The sequence below is a fragment of the Mastomys coucha genome, unplaced genomic scaffold (assembly GCF_008632895.1).
Source record: "Mastomys coucha isolate ucsf_1 unplaced genomic scaffold, UCSF_Mcou_1 pScaffold22, whole genome shotgun sequence".
NCBI classification, from domain to species: domain Eukaryota; kingdom Metazoa; phylum Chordata; class Mammalia; order Rodentia; family Muridae; genus Mastomys; species Mastomys coucha.
The window spans coordinates 140,249,967-140,272,999 of NW_022196905.1; the positions used below are offsets into that span (position 1 = coordinate 140,249,967).

Genomic DNA, 23,033 nt, shown 5'->3' on the forward strand with positions numbered 1-23,033 from the left:
TTGGAGGGGAAACTGGGAATGGAGAAATTCGCATGTAAATAAAGAAAATATCTAAAATAAACAAAAAAGAAAAGTAAAAAAAAAAAAAGCAATTTTTAACTACAGAGATATAAAACCATACTGTTTTCTGGAAACAGGTGCACTTAGAGATCATTAGGTCAAGTAATGCAAACCAGAATCAAAAAGAGTGTGAAGGGAGGGAGAGAAACAGTCCAGGCAGGAGATAGGGAGAAGAAAACAGAAAGACAGAGAAACAGAGAGTGAGTGAAGGAGGGAGAGAAAGAGATGTGAAAAGAAAACAGATCCACATACAATTTAGGGGAAGGGAGAATCCTGGTAAGAGAGGTCAAGGATTGGGGAGGGCAAAATGGGAGGAGGATGAACAGGAGTCAGCTTTAATGCCATAATATGAGAATGGCCCAGTGACTCACATTGCTTTGTATGCTAACTTTTAAAAGGGTATAAATTTTAAAATGATAAAAGCCATTTCCAGTGGGGATCAGATGCCATGCTCAATAGTGTCCTTGGTAGCTGGGTGGGCATAACAGTTGCTGCTTCTAGACCTGATGATGAATTCTGGAAGAGATGTATTTCTCTTGTTGAACAGCCACATGACTCCCAAGTAACTTCACAATTCCAAACCTCTCAGTAGAGCAAGAAGATGGTGACAGTATGGTTATTATTATGTCTGTTACCTTGTGTGACATTCAAAAGACTATCCTGTATAGGTTTAGTTTGGTTTAAAAGGCTTGTGAGATGGGTGACAGGGAAAAGGTGTTTGGTGCCAAGTCTGATGGCATGAACTCCATCTCTAGCAACAAAACTGTGGAAATAGGAATTTGATTCCTGCAAGTTATTCTCTGACCTCCACGTGAGTGCTGTGGCACAGACACTTATGCACACACACACATAGAGTAAATAAAACAATAAAAACAATGATAATAATAAATAATTGTCTTGGGAGCTAGAGACAATAGATCATCCCATGGCTTCTTTACCTAAAGCTATATCACCGAGTGCATACACATACACCTAGCATTGAAACATTGTCTGGAGACTCCCATGAGAATTAGAGAACCTGTTCAGCACACTGAGTATAATGAAGGCTATTTTCAGCAGAGGGCACTGATACTCAAAGAAACTATTAAATTGATGTTAGCTAGCACCCAAGGCTTCAAACAGGAAGTAGTCTGATATATAATCTATGCAATTACCAATCCTAGGAAAGAAAAACTTCTTAGCTCAACTCATATACATCACACACATAAATGTCATGCTATTGGATTGGATGTCAGAGTCATTGAGAGTAATGTCTAGTCAGCCTGCTGAGATCAGTGAAGGCCAGGCTAGCACACCTTAGATAGCCAGGACAGAACCCCACAGATATCAGCAGAGATAACTGTCCAGAGATGTGGGGATTGATGCTTATTCTTAAGAGTCATACAGGTTTCCTGGGTATCTCCTACCTGGCTTTATTGTCATTATATATAAGAAATCCACCGGAACCAGCTCTCTTATGGGTCACATTCATTTCTTATGCCCCCCCTTTTATTTCTCTTTTAGACTCTTGCTGGGTAGAAGAACGATTGTAAAAATTTTCATTGCAAGTGATACATATTCTTGTTAGTCTCTTACCTCTGCCGTCCCTCTCTGGGTACCAGTCACTCACCTTATTGGGCAGAGTTCTGTCAATCTCATCCTGAAGTTTCTTTTGCACATCAGGGTGAGTGGCCAGTTCATACATTATAAAGGAAATGGAGGTGCTTGTTGCATCATAGCCTCCAAAAATAAAAATAACGGTTTGTGCTGCCATTTCTAGGTCAGAAAGAGCTAAAAGGAAAAAAAAAAAACATTTCAGATAAGGAAGGACAAAGCAGATCATCATAGTGGAGATGAGAAGAAATTCAAATGGTACTCCCAGCTGTCTAGAGAAGAACAGAGAATGGCAGTTCACAGTAACTGGGCTGAGTTCCACTCTGGTGTCTGTTTGAAACAATAGGGAAAGGTCAAATTATTGTTATACTTTAAATATATTTTATGTGCATGCCTGTTTTATCTGCATGTATATCTGTGAACCACATTTATACCTGGTGTCCAGGGAGGCCAGGAGAGGACCTGTGATATCCAATCCCATGTGATTGGAATTACAAATGCCTATGATCTGCCATGTGAATGGAATGTGTTATGAATGTAATCCAGGTCCTCTGGAAAAGCAGTCAGTACTCTTAACTGCTGAGCCATCTCTTCAGTTCCAAGGTCAGATTATTATAATCCAGGATTTATAATTTAAGATATATATTATTGTTGACCCTGTTAGGCCAAATTTCTATCATCACGACAGGACAGTTTCAAGAGACAGGATTCTCTCCATCTTATACTGTAATCATAGTGTGGGATAAATACAAAGTATTGTCATAGTTGACAGTGATTGTTAACCTGACAGGATCTGGAATCACCTATCAGACAAGCTTCCTGGAATGCTATTGTTTTATTATCTAGATTTAGTTGCTTTCTGGATATACTTATTATGTTTTGCCTTGATTAAGTTTATGCATATTGTTTCTAAATATTTACTTGTGTGTGTGTATTTGTGTGTGTTTGTGTGTATGTGTATGTGTGTCTGTGTGTCCATGGAGGCCAGAAGATGGTGTCAGATTCCCTGAAACTAGAGTTACTGGCTGTGAGCATTGGAATAGCAACAAGTATTCCTAACTGCTGAGCCACTGCTCCAGTCCTGGATGACCTATCTTAATTGTGGCACCATCCCATGAGCTAGCTTCCTGGACTGAAAGAAAAGGAGAAAGCAAGCTGAGCAACAGCAGTCATATTTCCTGGCTGTGGATGAAATATGAGAAGCTGCCTTGAACTATTGATGCTATGACATCTCCCACCATGTTGGACCATGATGGGCACCACTATGCACTGACCAAAACCCATAGAATAGAGAGAGCAGGATTCACCCTTATGTGAACGATCTCAGTATAGGTCCATATTATACCACATGCACTACTCTGCAGGCCAGAGTTATTGGATGGTGGAGTGAGTGTTACATGTATCCATGGGCACTAGTAGATTAGAAGCCCTATACTTCCTTCTCAGTTCTTCAATGACCAGAAATGGCCTTACTAATTAAGAACCTTATATAACTTTCATTCCTATATGAAATGAAAGTTATATAAGGGCTGGTAATATGGATCAGTAGATAAAAATACTTGGAGGGGCCAGGTGGGCTGACTTTGGTTCCTGGACCTTTGTGAAGGTGTACAGAAAGACGTGACTCTACAAAGTTATCTTGTGATATCCACATGCATATCACAGCAGATGCACCCTTCCATACCACACACACAATGCTGCTTCTGCTGCTGCTCATTATCAGTTTAAGAAAACATAAATAAAGGGGGACAAGAGAGATGGCTCAGAGAGTAAGACCTCTTTTTATGAAAGTGGGAGGACCTGAGTTCAAATCACAGAACTCACATAAATAAGTGTGGTCACTCATTCTGGTAATTCCATCAAGGTGGGAATGGAGATAGGACGGATGGGCACTGGGACTTGGTGCCTGCTAGACTAAATCCAGATTCATTTAGAGACTCTGCTTCAATTGAATAAGACAGCAACAGAACAGAATACCAAAATTCTCCTTTGGTGTTTGTGAACACACCACACACATACTCACACATACCACATACACACCTCACATACAAATACATACACACAACATACATACCACACACATCACACACACATACACCATATTACATATACATATATATCATACTACACACCACACACATACAAACACAAAAAATAAAAAGAAATTAAAATCAAAGAAATGGTAAAGACTCACAAAGTCACACAAAGGGCCCTAAGAAGACATACATAAGATAGTTGAATGTAAAATAACTAGTAATCAAAAAATAATAATATCAGGGAATACAGGAGGTCATACCAGTAGAACCAAGTGAATACATTTTGTAAAATAAGGACACAATTTAAAATTTTTAAACATTCCTATATGCTGAGTGATGACTGGTGGGAACAGAAAAAAATGATGGAGCTGGAAGGCCACCATTCTGTAGCTATAACAGTGATAACAATTTACATCTCAAAACATTCACAGGTGATATCAAACCAGGGGGGAAAGAATGAAGAAGATCAAGGAATACTGTTTGCTAGATGCTATTTACATGGAGAAGTAAAAATAAACTGCTAGTGAAGCTGGTGAACATAATTCCACCATGCACTCCCAGTGGTCATCCTTACCACTAGACAGTGTGCTTCTTGGGAGGGCCTGGATACAAATTTCTAGGCAGAGATCTAAATCAGTGGGATGGGATAATATGATAGTCAGAATTTGCTTTCTCATAGACTACCCAGCACTGAGGTTTTCTGGGCATGAAATGCTTCTCTATGCGGGTCCTACAGGCTCCACACAAAGAAAGAATATTAAAAGAAGTAAGGGAAAAAGGTCAAGTAACTTATGAAGTCAGAATTATCAGAATTACACCAGACTTCTCTCCAGAGACTATGAAAACCAGAATATCTTGGGCATATTTCATACAGACCTTAAGAAAACAAAAATACCAGGCAGGCAACCTACTATACCCAGCAAAACTCTCAATTACCATAGATGGGGAAACCAAGGTATTCTATGACAAAACCAAATTTACACAATATCTCTCCACAAATCCAGCCCTTCAAAGGGTAATAAATTGAAAACTCATACACAAGAAGGGAAACTATATCCTAAAAAAGTCAAGAAAATAATCTTTCAACACAAATAAAAGAAGAAAGTCTCATGAACAGAATTCCAACTCCAATAACAAAAATAGCAGGAAACAAAAACTAAATCTCCTTAATATCTTTGAATATCAATGGACTCAATTCCCCAATAAAAAGACATAGGCTATCAGACTGGGTATATAAACAGGACCTAATATTTTATTGCATATAGGAAACCCACCTCAGTGACAAAGAGAGACACTACCTCAGAATAAAAGGCTTGAAAACAATTTTCTAAGAATAGTTTCAAGAAACAAGCTGGAGTAGCCATTTTAATATCAAATAAAATCAACTTTCAACCTAAAGTGATCAAAAAAGATAAGAAGGGACACTTCATACTCATCAAAGGTAAGATCTACCAAGATGAACTCTCAATTATGAACCTCTATGCTCCAAATGCAAAGGCATCTACATTCATAAAAGAAACTTTACTAAAGGTCAAAGCACACATTGCACCACACACAATGAAAGTGGGAGACTTCAACACTCTACTCTCTGCAATGGACAGATCATGGAAACAGAAACTAAACAAAGACACAATGAGACTAACAGAAGTTATGAAACAAATGAATTTAACAGATATGTATAGAACATTTCACCCTAAAACTAAAGGATATATGTTCTCAGCACCTCATGGTACCTTCTCCAAAATTGACCATATAATCAGTCACAAATCAGGCCTCAACAGATACAAGAAGATTGAAATAATTCCTTGCATACTATTGATCACCATGGACTAAGGCTGCTCCTCAAAATAACATAAACATTAGAAAGCCCATATACACGTGGAAGCTTAACAACACTCTACTCAATGATAACCTGGTCAAGAAAGAAAGAAAGAAAGAAAGAAAAAGACTTTAGAGTTTAATGAAAATGATGCCACAACATACCCAAACTTATGGGACACAATGAAAGCAGTCCTAAAATTCATAGCTCTAAATGCCTCCAAAAAGAAACTGTAGAGAGAATACACCAGCAATTTGACAGCACATCTGAAAGCTCTAGGAAAAGAAAAGAACCAAGTCACCCAAGAGGAGTCATCACAGGAAATAATCAAACTCGGTGCTGAAATCAACCAAATGGAAACAAAAAGAACTATACAAACAATCAACCAAAGGATGAGCTGGTTCTTTGAGAAAATCAAGAAAATAGATAACTCTTTAGCCAGACTAACTAGAGGGCACAGAGAGAGTATCCTAATTAACAAGATCATAAATGAAAAGGGAGATATAACAACAGAAACTGAGGAAATCAAAAAAGTTATCAGATACTACTACAAAAGACTATATTAAAAAAACTGGAAAACCTTGATGAAATGGATAATTTTCTAGACAGATACTAGGTACTAAAGTTAAATCAATGTCAGATAAATGATCTAAACAGTCCCATATACCCTAAAGAAATAGAAACAGTCATTAATAGTCTCCCAAACAAAAATAGCCCAGGAACAGATGGCTTATTGCAGAGTTCTAATACCTAATACCAACACTCCTCAAACTATTCCACGAAATCCAAAGATAAGGTATTCTACCCAGTTCATTCTCTGAAGCCACAATTACTCTGATACCTAAACCACACAAAGACCCCCCCAAAAATCTTGAAACCAATCTCCCTTATGAATATCAATGCAAAAATACTCAATAAAATTCTTGCAAATGGAATAAAGAACCCATCAAAATGATCATCCATCATAATCAAGTAGGCTTCATCCATTTCCATATATTGATGCTTCAATATGTGGAAATCCATCAACATAATTCACTATATAAAAAACTCAAAGAAACAAAAACATATGATCATCTCATTAGATACTGAGAAAGCATTTGACAAAAATCCAACACCCCTTCATGATAATAGTCGTGGAAAGACCAGAAATTCAAGGCCCATACTTAAATATAATAAAAGCAATATACAGCAAACCAGTAGCCAGCATCAAACTAAATGAAGAGAAATTTGAAACAATCCCACTAAAATCAGGGACTAGACAAGGATGCCCACTCTCTCTCTACCTATTCAATATACTACTTGAAGTCCCAGACAGAGTAATTAGACAACAAAAAGAGAATAAAGGGATAAAAATTGGAAAGGAAGCAGTCAAATTATGACTATTTGAAGATGACATGGTAGTATACTTAAGTGATCCCAGAAAATGTGACCAGAGAATTCCTAAACCTGATAAACAACTTCAGCAAAGTAGCTGGATATAAAATTAACTCAAACAAACCAATGTCCTTCCTCTATACAAAGGATAAACAGGTTAAGAAAGAAATTAGGGAAAGAACATCCTCCACAATAGTCACAAATAATATAAAATACCTCGGTGTGACTCTAAGCAAGTGAAAGATCTGTGTGACAAGAGCTTCAATTCTCTGGAGAAAGAAATTAAAGAAGATCTCAGAAAATAGAAAGATTGCCCATACACATGGATTGGCAGGATTAGTATAGCAAAAATATCCATCTTGCCAAAAGCAATCTACAGATTCAATGCAATCCTCATCAAAATTCCAACTCAATTCTTCACAGAGTTAGAAAGAGCAATTTGCAAATTAATCTGGAATAACATAAAACCTAGGATAGCAAAAATTATTCTCAACAATAAAAGAATTTCTTGTAGAATTACCATCTCTAATGTCAAGGTGTACTACAGAGCAATTGTGATAAAAAATGCATGGTATTGGCACAATGACAGACAGGTAGAGCAAGAGAATAGAATTGAAGACCCAGAGAAGAACCCACAAACCTAAAGTCACTTAACCTTTGACAGAGGGGTTAAAACCATCCAGTGGAAAAACAAAACAAAATTTTTCAACAAATTATCCTGGCTCAACTGGCAGTTACCATGTAGATGAAAGCACATTGATCCATTCTTATCTCCTTGTACAAAGCTCAAGTCCAAGTGGATCAAGGACCTCCATTTAAAACCAGATACACTGAAACTAATAGAAAAGAAAGTAGGGAAGTGCCTCAAGCACATAGGCACAGGGGAAAAATTCCTGAACAGAACATGAATAGCTTATGCTCCAAGATCAAGAATTGACAAATGGGACCTCATAAAATTACAAAGCTTCTGTAGTGTAAAGGACACTGTCAATAGGACAAAACAGCACCAACAGATTGAGAAAACGTCTTTGCCAATCCTACATCTGATAGAGAGCTTATATCCAATAGATACAAAGAACTCAAGATGTTAGATTCCAGAGAACCAAATAACCTACTAAAAAATGGGGTACATAGCTAAACAAAGAATTCTCAATTGATGAATACCAGATGGCTGGGAAGCACCTAAAGAAATTTTCAACATTTTTAGTCATCAGGGAAATACAAATCAAAACGACCCTGAAATTCTACTTCATATCAGTCAGAATGGCTAAGATCAAAAACTCAGATGACAGCAGTCACTGGCAAGGTTGTAGAGAAAGAGGAACACTCCTTCATTGCTGGTGGGATTGCAAGCTGGTACAGTGAAATCAGTTTGGTGGTTCCTCAGAAAATTGGACACAGTACTATCTGAGGACCCAGCTATACCACTCCTGTGCATCTACCCAGAAGATGCACCAACATGTAATAAGGACACATGCTCCACTATGATCATAGCACCCTTATTTATAATATCCAGAAGCTGTAAAGAACCCAGATGTCCCTCAACAGAAGAATGGATACAGAAAATGTGGTACATTTACACAATGGAGTACTATTCAGTTATTAAAAGAGTGAATTTATGAAATTCTTAGGGAAATGGATGGATTTGGAGGATATCATTATGAATGAGATAACCTCATCACAAAAGAACACACATGGTATGTACTCACTAACAAGTGGATATTAGCACAGAAACTCAGAATACCCAAGATACAATCCACAAACCACATGAAAACTAAGAAGAAGGAAGACCAAAGTGTGGATACTTTGATCCTTCTTAGAAGGGGGAACAAAATATCCATGGAAGGAATTACAAAGACAAAGTGTAGAGCAGAGACTGAAGGAATGACAATCCAGAGATTGTCCTACATGGGGATCCATCCCATATACAATCACAAAACCCAGACACTCATAGATGACAACAAGTGCTTGCTGACAAGAGCCAGATATAGCTGGCTCCTGAGAGCCACTGCCAGTGTCTAACAAATACAGAACTCGATGCTCAGAGCTATCCATTGGACTGAGCACAGGGTCCCCAATGAAGGAGCCAGAGAAAGGACCCAAGTAGCAGAAGGGCTTTGCAGCCCCATAGGAGGAACAAGATTCACTAACCAGTACCCCCAGAGCTCCCAGGGACTAAAACACCAACCAAAGAGTACATATGGTAGGACTCATAGCTCCAGCTGCATATGTAGTAGAGGATAGCCTAGTTGGTCATCAATGGGAGGAGACGCCCATAGTCCTATGAAGGCTCTATGACCCAGTGTAGGAGAATGCTAGGGCCAGGAAGTGGGAAAGGGTGAGTAGGTGAGCAGGGGGTGTTGGGAAGGGGGAGGTAATAGGAGGCTTTTCAGAGGGAAAACCTGTAAAAGAGAGAACAATTGAAATGTAAATAAAGAAAAACATCTAATAAATGAAAGAAAACTTAAATGAAAGGGGGCTAGAGTGATGGATCAGAGAGTAAGTGCTCCTTTTGTTCAAGTAAGGAGGACCTGAGTTCAAATCACAGAACTTACATAAATAGATTTGGTCACCTATTCTCATAATTCCATTAAAGTGGGAATAGAGACAGGAAGGTTGCTGGGGCTTGGTAGCTACCAAACTAGATCCAGATTCATTTAGAGACCCTGCTTCAAATATATAAGTCAGCAACAGGACAGACTACCAACATTCTCCTTTGGTCTTTGAGCATACCACACACCACACACATACTCACCCACATCGCATACATACCACACTTATACATACTACAAACCATACATATCACATACAAATATACACACATATAACACACACTGCACACTACACATACCACATACAAACACACATACATGTCACAACACAATAAACAACACACAAAATAATAAAAAGAAACTAAAATAAAAGAAATAGCAAGACCTACAAACATCACACAAAGGGTACTGAGTAGACAAGTATAAGACAGTTGAATGTAAAATAACTAATTATCAAAGGAGCATAGCAGAGAATGCAGGAGATAATACTGCTAGACACAAATGAACACATTTTTTAAATAGTTAAGAATAGAACTTAAAATTTTTAAATTGTATATAGCACAAGATTCCATATGCTGAGTGATGATTGGTGAGAACAGAATAAATGATGGAGCTGGAAGGCCATCATTCTGTCGCTATAACAGTAACAACAGTTTCCATCTCAAAGGATCCACAGATATTATGAAACCATGGGAAAAGAATGAAGAGGAGCAGGGTATACTGTTTCCCAGATGCTGTTTACACAGAGAGGTAAAAGTAAACTGCAGATGAAGCAGGTGAACACAATTTTACCACACACTCTTAGTGGTCATCCCTACTGCTGGACAGTGTACTTCCTGCGAGTGTCCAGATACAAATTCCTAGGCAGAGATCCAGAATCAGTAGGATGGGACAATCTGATAATCAGAATTTGCTCAGGCAATGAGGACTTCTGGGAATGAAGTGCTTCTCTGTGGCTGCCCTACTGGCTCTGATCACACTTATATCGGTGCCCTTCTAGAAAGTTCCTGAGGATACCATACATACTATCCATGTGCATGATGTGGGTGTCCTTCTAAAATTTGACATAAATGCTCCCATGCCTGTAACACTACCCCTACCCGGGCATGCACATGTCCAGACATACTCTTCCCTCTGCGCTTCTTGATCCACACACTGTTAAGCATTATGGATTACCTTTCTGGGACTCTTGGCCTTTGGAGTTCTGAGTATTCATCATCAGTTGAAGAAAATCCACTCGGTTCTGGAAGCAGAAAGAGAAATGTCAATGATGGACAGTGAGTTGGGAGTCAGACTTGAAACAAGGGTTCACCTCCCTTCTAAGAATATGGTCTCCAGGAGTTTACAAGAGTGGCTTGTGTCATCAATAAATGCAAACATCTATGGGGTTTGAAAAAGTACTCAGTGGTTATGAGTACTGAATGATCTTGCAGAGGACCTGGGTTAGGTTCACAGAACCTTCATGGTGATTCATAACTACTTATAACTTTAATTCCAGAGACTCCGATGTCCTCTTCTGGTCTCTGCAGGCACTTCACATACATGGTGCATGGGCATACAGGTAGAAAAACAGCACCTGTACACTTAAAATTAAAAGAAAATAAAAGCATCTACCAGCAAGCCTTGGGGAGCAGGACATCTCCCAGAGAGAAATGCAGCTTTTGGTCTTTGTTCCTCTGATCTGTGTTTTTGACTCATGAACAGACTCCTGGCCAGAGAGCTTCTGACTCCTCTCAGGGCACTTGCTCAGGAAAGATCCCAAACTTGAATTCTCAGTTCTCTTCCCACAGTGATTAACCAACAGCCTTCTTGATTAATTCTATCTGTAGTGGCCACTTCAAAGTTTTGTGTGAGCATCCCGTGATGTTCCACACTCCAGATACTACAAAATTCTAAGTGGCATCACAGGTGCCTTCCTTCCCAATCTGCAAACAGACTTTTTGTAACTTTCAGGTCACAAATAACAAAGCTAGACTAGCAGCTAGCAAACTATTTGTGCAGAGAAAATGTTCACTTATTGGGTGAGTGGCTTGTGGCCTCACTGTCAAGAAAATACCCCCATACAAAGCAAGGCATACTCAAGTTTAACATGGGCCACCAGTTATGATGATATTTCTGTTGGAGACTATGTCAAAATAAGAGGTTTAAGATAGAAATCATTTTTTGATGATAGTAACTTTAGAGACAGAATTATAGTAATAGTTATAATTTCTTGGTGAAAATTCTATTTTTGAAAATTTTTTCCATGAAGGGTAGTGGCAGTGTTACTTGACTGTTACTTATCTCAGTGCATAATAACTATCCCTCCTTTTGACAAATTTGGCCCTGTTTCTCTCATTCTTTCTCATATCGAATCACCCAGCACTATTTCCCTAAGGTGTAAACACCATCTTGTTCTAATCATAGTTTTCTCTAATTACTTTTACGAGAACACAAAGGAAATTACATAAATCACATACCGAGACCCTGATATATAACCAAACCCTGAGTGTCATGACTAGACCCTGAACATATATGAGAGTAGTGTCCCATTTACCTTCTGATTTGAATCAAGGCGATCTTTTGTCATCCTTTTTACAAATTTTTTGAAAAAGTTCATTGATTGTCTTGGAAAAATGGAAATATTCAACATCTCATATATTGGAGTAAGAAATGGGAACAGAACTACAAAGAAAAAGAAATAAATGCAGAGAATGAGTGATGATGGACTGCTCAGTATCAACTGATGCAGGTCTTATACCCAAGGCTTAGGAAAAATCATGGGTGAGGGGGTAGAAAGGTTGTCAAGGCAAGAAAAGGAGAGGCCTGCCATGAGATTATATCTTCTAGACATAACAGGAAAACTGGACCCATGAAATCTCAAAGATATTGTTGTCCAGACAAGACCTGTGCAATGTTAACACAGGCTGACATGCCAATGCGGAAGGAGAATTTTCACAGGCTCTTACCTCTAGATTAAAAGCCACAGGAAATTTGTGGTTATTGAGAGAAAGCAACAGTTTTCTACAAGGATAAGACCCTGATAATCTATCCAATCCCAAGTGCTTGGTCATAAACATACAAATATAAGGGCAATACTTAATGGATTCAGTGTGATATATACATACGTGTATGTACAGATACACATATATATGCATATATACACATATATGCTCACACACATATATATGCTTATATACACACATATGCACATGCATGTATATGTATCTACACACACATATATGAATACACATATATGCAACCACTGTACTTAAAGGAGAAGAGTGATGAATTTGAGAAAGAGTTAGGGACAGGAAAGGATTTTGAGGAGGAAAGGAGGGGTAGAAATAATGCAAATATAGAACTCATGCATAACATTATTAAAACAAAAATATAAATAATTCCCCATAATGTTGGACTCTGAATTGTGCTCTATGTTGGTAATAATTTAAAAAGTAATGAATAAAAATCAAGTTTCAGAAAAGGTATAGAGGAAATGGAGTCCTTGATAACTACTGGCAGCACAATGGAATGCTGCAGCTGTTGTGGGAGCAACTTTTCAGTTGCCCAACATGTCAAATAACAAAATTTTTTATAATAATAATTCACTAATTCCATACCACCTTCCCACCCAGAAAATGTGAAAACAAATGTTGAGTCCATTTTTGGATGCCAGTGTCCATGACAGCGTTATTCACAATATCCTAAATCTGGAAATAATTTGAATGACCATCAGATGGTGTGGAATATGGTTTGTCTACAGAACATGGGCGCTCCAGCAAATAATTCTGTTGAACATATGATGGTAAATGAAAGAAACTTGTTGCCAAATTTCATATATTCTTTAAAATTTTTGTATTGTATTTTGATGCTATGCCCAGAATAGGCAGAACTACAGGAGCATACAGTGAGATAGGCATTTTCTTATGGTGAAGAGGAATACAAGATGAGAATGAAATAGTTTTTGGGAGAACACATTCACTGGTTGACCGTGATGATGGAAGTATGGGCCTTTGGTGAACAAAAAATGAATTATACATTTTATGTAATTGCATTATTTTCACATATGAACGGTATCTTAATAATTATGTTATTGACTGGCATGTAGAAGAGAGGGATATAAAGAGAGACGAAATAGTATGCATACCTACAGAAAGAATAAATGGATCAAAAATTTGAAATTTTAAGATCTTCTTGGCTTTCTGCACAAAGGGATCCTGTGGATTATTGAGAGAATCGATGTTGACTCCAAATGATGTGCCAGTGATCACATCCATGCTATAAGCTCCAAAGATGCTGAGTAGAAAAAGACATAGGAATCAACATTTGCATCTGAGATAGTTCATATTTCCAAGTTACCCAGGCAGGAAGCCTCAGAAACAGAAACAGAAGATCATTAGTGGGGTCCATGCTACTATTACACTCACACCTTGGCCTTTACCTGGTGTCAGTTTGCAGGAGTTTTATTCCTAGTTTTGAGGGAACACTGAGGTACTTATAGTCCCATCAACCACACCATCAATTACTTACTCTTTCATGTTGATGGGATCCCCTTTCTCTTCTTCTCGTCTCAAGTTTCTCACCAATATATCTCCATACTGTTTCATGATGGGGAACATCTAAGCACAAAACACAACACCTAGAGTGTAAATGTCAGTTTCATTTACTCAGATAAAGGGATGAAATGAGAGCTGTAGCCAAGATGTACAAACACATGGCTTGGGCTGAAACCAGAGTTTTTCCTTTTCTGTTTTAACTATGTCTATGCCTAAGCATGGACACTTCTAGCATTTGTACATTCTAATCTTCCAAGCTAACTGTTTCAATCCAGCTTCTCTTGGCTTCTGTCTAAATTTCTCTGGTTGTTCTTATACTAACTTTGACAATACATCCTAATCTTCTGGCTCTTTCTCATTCTCTGGATAGTTCTGTCCTCACCTGTGTCTAGCTTTTTCTGTCTGCCACCTGTCTCTAAAAACTGCCACACACTACCACCACCACCACCCATGTCTAGTCTGTTCTCTTTCCCAATGCTGCTATTAAGTAGCCTCACTCGTTGTGGATTGCCCTGGTGCTGTTTGTATTTTGAGGCTAATTCCACTTTCTCAAGAGGGGTTGCCTTGGACGAGGAGTGGATCATGTACTCAGGTGATTTCATGTGAACCTCCCCACCTTAACTGCTCAAATAAAGGCTAGAACCTCTGACTGGGCAGTGGAAGGAAAAGGTAGGGCTGAAAGTTTTGAACATAGAGAAAGGAAGAAGGAAGAGAGAAAAGGAGACAAGGGAGAGAGAAGACAGAGGAAGAGGAAGTGGAAGGAATATGAAAGCACATGGCCTGGAGGAACTTCAAGTAGGAAAATATTTCATAGCTGGGAAATAGAGTACTGTAGTGGTATATCTGCCCAATACAGGCATGCAGTTTATAAATATTATAACTGAGTTGTGTTTTCTTTTTGTGCGTTTATTGTGATTGGAGAACTACCACAACACTCTCTTTCCAGTCTGCTCTTTTGAGAGTTGGGTGTACCCTATCTCGGACTCATTCTGTTAAATCGTTCTCTGATTTATCACATTGTCTACCCTGTCCCTCAATTAGAGATCACTTTCAAACATGTTTGATTCCATCTACAAACTAACCTTACCTCCATTATTAGGGATAAAATGTGTGTACTAAGGCTGTATCTAAATTCCAGCCAGATCATATAGTAATTCAAAATATACCTGCATTGAAACCAGAACACATAGACCTAGATGGTCTTTGGATGTGATCCCTTGCCAGAGCAGCCATGTTGCTCAATTAAAATGCTTCTATTCGGTAGATAAATGTGGAATTTCAGGTCCTAGAAAAACACATCATCCCAGACATGAGGCAATGAGTTGCAGCTGATTTTATTATGAGTCCTCTTAGTATGAAGAAAAAAGATCGTCTTATAGGAATTGTAACTCAGAGAACTGACCCTTGGAAAGGAACTATGGCCTTGTTTTCTACCTGTCTTGATTTGTTTCTTAAGTAAACATTCTCTCCATCATCACCTCAGAGGATTAACACTTGGAAAGGGACTATGGGCTTGTTTTCTACCTGTCTTGGTTTATTTCTTAAGTAAACATCCTCTCCATCATCACCTCAGAAGACCAACCCTTGGATAGTGACTATAGGCTTGTTTCTACCTGTCTCTGGAATTATTCCTTAAGTAAACACCATCTCCATAATCACCTCCTTGAGTTTGCCACTGGTGAAGGTTGGAGACAGGAGTGTTCGTAGTCTTTTCCATTCTTCATCCTCAGACATAGTAATGGCCTTTTTCATAAATCCCACTGGCCCAAAAGTCTAGAGTTCAAATGGAAAGAAAGTTTATCATATTAAAATTATGATAATCTTCACAATTTTAGAAAGAAGATTAAACAAACACCATTTGCTTAACAAATATTACTAATTATCTGGGTCTTACTAGATATTCAACAATCTTCTACTGAAATTTTTTGTATTCCTTATAAATGAAGGTGATATATTCTATACATCTGGCACACCTTCACATCTTTCTATGACTGTAGGTCAGTGTGGGGCAGTGGTCTGCTCAGGCAACTTAAGCTCAGGCAAATATTTGGCTTTGAGCTCTGGATCCTCCGTGAGCAGTTTTCTGCTTGCAGGGGGCAGAAGGAGTTTAGCCATAACTCCTGAGACTTTGGTTCCTGCTTCAGTCACAACCTCTCCTAGCTGCCCCCGCAGGAGATGTGTGCTCTATCAGGCAGACAATGCCCCAAGCTCCTAGCATTCTACTGGACCTTACACTTAGTCATCTGTCCACAAGCCAGACATGCCATGCCCCATACAATATAAGGGGCAGCTTGCCACCTCTTCTACCTCTTGCTCTTCCTAACTTTCTCTTGCTTTTTGTCTATACTCTCCATCTTTTGCTCTCTCTCTCCTCTCTTGCTCTTTGTTCCTCTCTTGCTTTTCTTTTCCTTTCTATTTCTTTTCTCCTCTCCTTCCTCTCCTTTCTCTCTTCTTGACTGGCTTATTTTCTCCTTCCTACAATAAAATATCTCATTTATACATTGCCTCCTTTTTGACTAACACATGCCCAGCCAGCAGGACTTAGCACCAGGGAGAGAGAGACCTAGACCTCAGCAATGGCCCTCCCTTGGTACAACTTATGACAATCTCATTTTAAATGAAAATCACCCTTGAAGAATCCATGAGAACAGATAGGACAGCCCTACAGTGTCTTTCAAATCTGTACAGACAAAAAAAGAATGGATTAGTAAAAGATAGCAACTGGCCTTTTCAAGGTATTACTAGTGTAAACAGTATGAGGAATTGAAGAATAGGGATGATGATTTTAGGTGAGTTTTTAAAAAACTGTAGATGGTATAAAATATTTGCTTGATATTTCAAGATATAATGCAATCATTTTATCTTAATTTTCCATACATGGACACAAGGAAAAGGAAAGATAATTCTATATCTCTGCTAGGAATTTTATTCATGTATATAGATGAACATTGTATTAATGGAATGTGTCTATTTTATCTGTGTGTGTGTGTGTGTGTGTGTGTGTGTGTGTGTGTGTGTAAGTACATATAATATCCTTCAGTCAACTTCACACTTAGAGGTGAAAATCTGAATGTTTTACTCATTGATTTGTAGCAATTTTAAAAGTCTGCTCTCAGCATTGTCATTCAGTCTCATCCTAGAACTGCCAGCTAGTGCAATGTGGCATGAATACAAAATAGAAAGCATACAGATGAGAAATCAATAAGCAAAAAATTCTTATTTTCAGGCCACATAATTGTCTGTATAGAACATATCAAATAGTATACAGAAAGAATTTATAGAAATAATAAGTGAATTTGGTAAGTCAAAATCCATTGTTTGTATTTAACATCAATTATATTAGAAAAAATCAAGAATATAACACAATATTCAAACATGTCCAGAAATGTTATATATGTTAAGTCATTTATAGCTAAGATATAAACTTAACAAAATATGTAACAATCAAATATATATCATGTAGAACATGTAATAGACATGGGTTAGATGACCCAACACAGAAGAGGCGTTGATTTACTCATGAATCAGTTTCAAATTTTCATCAAACTGAGATGATTATCAATATAGACAAGATTGTTCTGATTTTTGCTAGAAAGGTAAAATGTCAACAAAATTTCAAATAACTCTAGAAAAAAAGTGAGTAGAATGAATCAACTCAATGTACAGAATCAGTTATCAATAAGATGTGACCCTGGAGGACAGAAAGACATTTTGATTAGTAGAAGAAAATGTAGAATGAGGAAAGGTTTCACACAAATAGGTCAATAATCAAAACAAAATTTGATTTATTTACTTTGTGTGTGGATCTTTTCCTATATGTTTGCCTATGCACCACATGTTTATAGTGGTCTCAGAGGACAGAAGAGGGCATTGGATCCCTGGACCTGGAGTTGCAGATAGTTGTAAATTGTCATGTGTGTTCTGGGAATTGAACCTGGGTCCTTGTAAAGAAAATCCACTGCTCTTAACCAGTAATCTCTCTCTTCAGCCTCTGAATAGATTTTCATAATGCTACAAGAATTCTATGGAGGGAACAGTTTCCCGAAATGATATACAAAGAACTAGACGTGGGCCATTTCCTCTCTGGTGAGTTTCTAAGACTGGAGCAGCCAGCCAGGAGGCACAGGCCCCACTTGTCTCAGGGGACTTGCAGGGCAGTAGGGACAGGATATGCTCTAGTCAGAGACACTAAGAACATCTAACACCAAAAATTAAGAGATGGCGAAAGGCAAATACAAGAATCATACGAACAGAAACCAAGACTACTTGGTTTCATCAGAACCTAGTACTCCCACTGCAGCAAGTCCTGGATATCCCAAAACACCAGAAAAGCAAGAATTGGATCAAAAATCATATCTCACAATGCTGGTAGAGGAACTTAAGAAGGACATGAATAACTCCCTTAAAGAAATACAGGAGAATACAGTTAAAGAGGTATAAGCCCTTAAAGAGGAAACAAAAAAATCCCATAAAGAATTACAGGAGATGACAAGTAAACAAGTAGAAGCACTTAAAGAGCAAACTCAAAAATCCCTTAAGGAATTGCATGAAAACACAAACAAACAGGTGAAAGAATTGAGTAAAACCATCCAGGACCTAAAAATGGAAGTCGAAACAATAAGGAAATCACAAAAAGAGACAACACTGGAATTAGAAATCTTATGATAGAAGTCAGGATACATAGATACAAGCATCACTAATAGAATACAAGAGATAGAAGAGAGAATCTCAGGGGCAGAAGATGACATAGACAATATTGAGAGAACAGTCAAAGAAAATGCAAAAAGCAAAAAGACCCTAACCCAAAACATCCAGGAAATCCAGGACACAATGAGAAGACCAAATCTAAGGATAATAGGTATAGAAGAGAGTGAAGACCTCCAACTTAAAGGGCCAGTAAATATCTTCAACAAAATTATAGAAGAAAACTTCCCTAACCTAAAGAAAGAGATGCCCGTGATCATACAAGAAGCTATAGAACCCCAAGTCAACTGGATCAGAAAAGAAATTCTTCCTGCCACATTATAGTCAAAGCACCAAATGCACAAAACAAAGAAAGAGTACTAAAAGCAGTAAGGGAAAAAGGTCGAGTAACATATAAAGGCAGGCCTATCAGAATTATACCAGACTTCTCACCAGAGACTATGAAAGTTAGAAGATCCTGGACAGATGTCATACAGACCCTAAGAGAACACAAATGCCAGCCCAGACTACTATACCAGCAAAACTCTCAATCGCCATAGACGGAGAAATCAAAGTATTCCATGACAAAACCAAATTCACACAATATATTTCCACAAATCCAACCCTTGAAAGAGTAATAAATGGAAAAGTCCAACACAAGAAGGGGAACTACAACCCTGAAAAAGGAACAATGTAATCTTCCAACAAAACTAAAAGAAGATAGACACATGAACGGAATGCCAGCTCTAACTACAAAAATAACAGGAAGCAACAATTATTTTCCTTAATATCTATTAATATCAATGGACTCAATACTCCAATAAAAAGACATAGACTATCAGATTGGGTACATAAACAGGACCCAACATTTTGTTGCGTACAGGAAACCCACCTCAGTGACAAAGACAGACACTACCTCAGAATAAAAGGCTGGAAAACAATTCTCCAAGCCAATGGCCCCAAGAAAAAAGCTGGAATAGCCATTTTAATATTGAATGAAATTGACTTTCACCCTAAGGTGATCAAAAAAGATAAGGAGAGACACTTCATATTCATCGAAGTTATGATCTACCAAGATGAACTCTCAATTCTGAACTTCTATGCTCCAAATGCAAAGACATCTACATTCATAAAAGAGACTTTACTAAAGCTCAAAGCACACATTACACACCACACATTAGTAGTGGGAGATTTGAATACCCCACGTTCTACAATTGACAGATCTTGGAAACAGAAATTAAACAAGGACACAGTGAGACTAACAGAAATTTTGAAACAGATGGATTTAACATATATCTATAGAACTTTTTATCCTAAAACAAAATGATATACCTTCTTCTGAACAGCTCATGGTACCTTCTCCAAAACTGACCATATAATTGGTCACAAAACAGGCCTCAACAGATACAAGAAGATTCAAATAATTCCTTGCATCCTATCAGATCACCATGGACTTAGGCTGCTCCTCAATAACAACATAAACAATAGAATGCTCATATACACGTGGAAGCTTAACAACACTCTACTCAATGATAATCTGGTCAAGGAAGGAATAAAGAAAGAAATTAAAGACTTTCTAGACTTTAATGAAAATGAAGCCACAACATACCCAAAACAATGAAAGCAGTCCTAAAAGGAAAACTCATAGCTTTAAGTTCCTCCAAAAAGAAACTGGAAAGAGCATACACCAGCAATTTGACACCATACCTTAAGGCGCTAGAACAAAAAGAAGCAAATTCACCCAAGAGGAGTCAAAGGCAGGAAATAATCAAACTCAGGCCTGAAATCAACCAAATAGAAACAAAAAGAACTATACAAAGAATCAACCAAACCAGGAGCTGGTTCTTTGAGAACGTCAACAAATTAGATAAACCCTTAGCCAGACTAACTAGAGGACACAGAGATATTTTCCTAATTAACAAGATAAGAAATGATAAAGGAGACATAACAACAGACACTGAGGAAATCCAGAAAATCATGAGCTCCTATTACAGAAGCCTATATTCAACAAAACTGGAAAACCTGGATGAAATGGACAATTTTCTAGACAGATACCAGGTACCAAAGTTAAATCAAGATCAGATCAACAATCTAAACAGTCCCATAACTGCTAAGGAAATAGAAACAGTCATTAATAGTCTCCCAAACAAAAAAAGCCCAGGACCAGATGGGTTTAGTGCAGAGTTTTATCAAACCTTCAAAGAAGACCTAATAATAATACTCCTTAAACTATTCAACAAAACAGAAACTGAAGGCACTCTACCCAATTCATTCTATGAAGCCACAATTACTCTTATACCTAAACCACACAAAGACCTAACGAAGAAAGAAAACTTCAGACCAATTTCCCTTATGAATATCAATGCAAAAATACTCAATAAAATTCTTACAAACTGAATCAAAGGACACATCAAAACGATCATCCACCATGAACAAGTAGGCTTCATCCCAGGGATGCAGGGATGGTTCAATAAACGGAAATCCATTAATGTAATTCTCTACATAAACAAACTCAAGGACAAAAACCATATGATCATCTCACTAGATACTGAGAACGCATTTGACAAAATCCAACATCCCTTCATGATAAAAGTCTTGGAAAGATCAGGAATTCAAGGCTCATATTTGAACATAGTAAAACCAATATACAGAAAACCAGTAGCCAACATCAAACTAAATGGAGAGAAACTTGAAGCAATCCCATTAAAATCAGGGACTAGACAAGGCTGCCCACTCTCTCCCTACCTATTCAATATTGTACTTGAAGTCATAGCCAGAGCTTTTGGGCAACAAAAGGAGATCAAAGGGATATGAATTGGAAAGGAAGATATCAAATTATCACTATTTGCTGATGATACGATAGTATACTTAAGTGACCCCAAAAACTCCACCAGAGAGCTCCCAAACCTTATGAACAACTTCAGCGAAGTAGCTGGATATAAAATTAACTCAAGCAAATCAGAGGCCTTTCTATACACAAAGGATAAACAAAGAAATAAATTAGGAAAACAACATCCTTCACAATAGTTACAAATAATATAAAATACCTCGGTGTAACTCTAACTAAGCAAGTAAAAGATCTATTTGACAAGAACTTCAAATCTCTGAAGAAGGAAATTGAAGATCTCAGAAGATGGAAAGATCTCCAATGCTCATGGATTAGCAGGATTAATATAGTAAAAATGGCCGTCTTACCAAAGGCAATCTACAGATTCAATGCAATCTCCATCAAAATTCCAACTCAATTCTTCAGACTTAGAAAGAGCAATTGGCAGATTCATCTGGAACAACAAAAGACCCAGGATAGCCAAAACTATTCTCAACAATAAAGGAACCTCTGGTGGAATCACAATCCCGGACCTTAAGCTGTACTACAGAGCAATTGTGATAAAAACTGCATTTTATTGATACAATGACAGGTAGGTAGATCAATGGAACTGAATTGAAGACCCAGAAATGAACCCATGCACCTATGGTCACTTAATGTTTGACAAAGGAGCTAAAACCATCCAGTGGAAAAAAGACAGCATTTTCAACAGATGGTGTTGGCTCAACTGGCTATTAATGTGTAGAAAATGCAAATCGATCCATTCCTTTCTCCTTATACAAAGCTCAAGTCCAAGTGGATCAGGGACCTCCACATCAAAGAAGATACATTGAAACTAATAGAAGAGAAAGTGGGGAAGAACCTCGAACAAATAGGCACAGGGGAAATTTTCCTGAAGAGAACACCAATAGCTTCTGCTCTAAGATCAAGAATTGACAAATGGGACCTCATAAAGTTGCAAAGCTTCTGTAAGGCAAACGACACTGTCAATAGGACAACACAGCAACCAACAAATTGGGAAAAGATCTTTACCATCCCTATATCTGATGGAGGGCTAACATCCAAAGTATACAAAGAACTAAAGAATGTAGACTCTACAGAACGAAATAACCTTATTAAAAATGGGGTACAGAGGTAAAAAAAAGAATTCTCAATTGATGACCACCGAATAGCTGAGAAGCACCTAAAGAAATGTTCAACATCCTTAGTTATCAGAGAAATGCAAATCAAAACAACCCTGAGATTCCACCTCACACCAGTCAGATTGGCTAGGATAAAAAAAACTTGGTGACCGCAGATGCAGGAGAGGTTGTGGAGAAAGAGGAACATTGCTTCATTGCTGGTGGGATTGCAAACTGGTACAACCACTCTGGAAATCAGTTTGGCGGTTCCTCCAGAAATTGGACATAGTTCTACTGGAGGACCCAGCTATACCACTCCTGAGCATATACCCAAAAGATACTGCAACATGTAATAAGGATACATGTTCCACCATGTCCATAGCAGCCTTATTTATAATAGCCAGAACCTGGAAACAACCCAGATGTCCCTCAA

The 23,033-nt window shown here is 37.9% G+C and overlaps 1 protein-coding gene across 2 annotated transcripts in view; it reads right to left on the reverse strand.

Moving 5' to 3' along the window:
* Positions 1-23,033, reverse strand: part of LOC116071005 (cytochrome P450 3A25) — a 64,623-nt gene that overhangs the window by 22,166 nt on the left and 19,424 nt on the right. For both annotated transcript variants that reach the window (XM_031342380.1, XM_031342381.1), the window contains exons 5-10: positions 15,629-15,742; positions 13,944-14,032; positions 13,561-13,709; positions 11,971-12,098; positions 10,611-10,677; positions 1,670-1,830 (exon numbers count right to left, since the gene is read on the reverse strand). In XM_031342380.1, the coding sequence (XP_031198240.1) occupies positions 1,670-1,830; positions 10,611-10,677; positions 11,971-12,098; positions 13,561-13,709; positions 13,944-14,032; positions 15,629-15,742 (708 nt within the window). The remainder of the gene's footprint in view (positions 1-1,669; positions 1,831-10,610; positions 10,678-11,970; positions 12,099-13,560; positions 13,710-13,943; positions 14,033-15,628; positions 15,743-23,033) is intronic.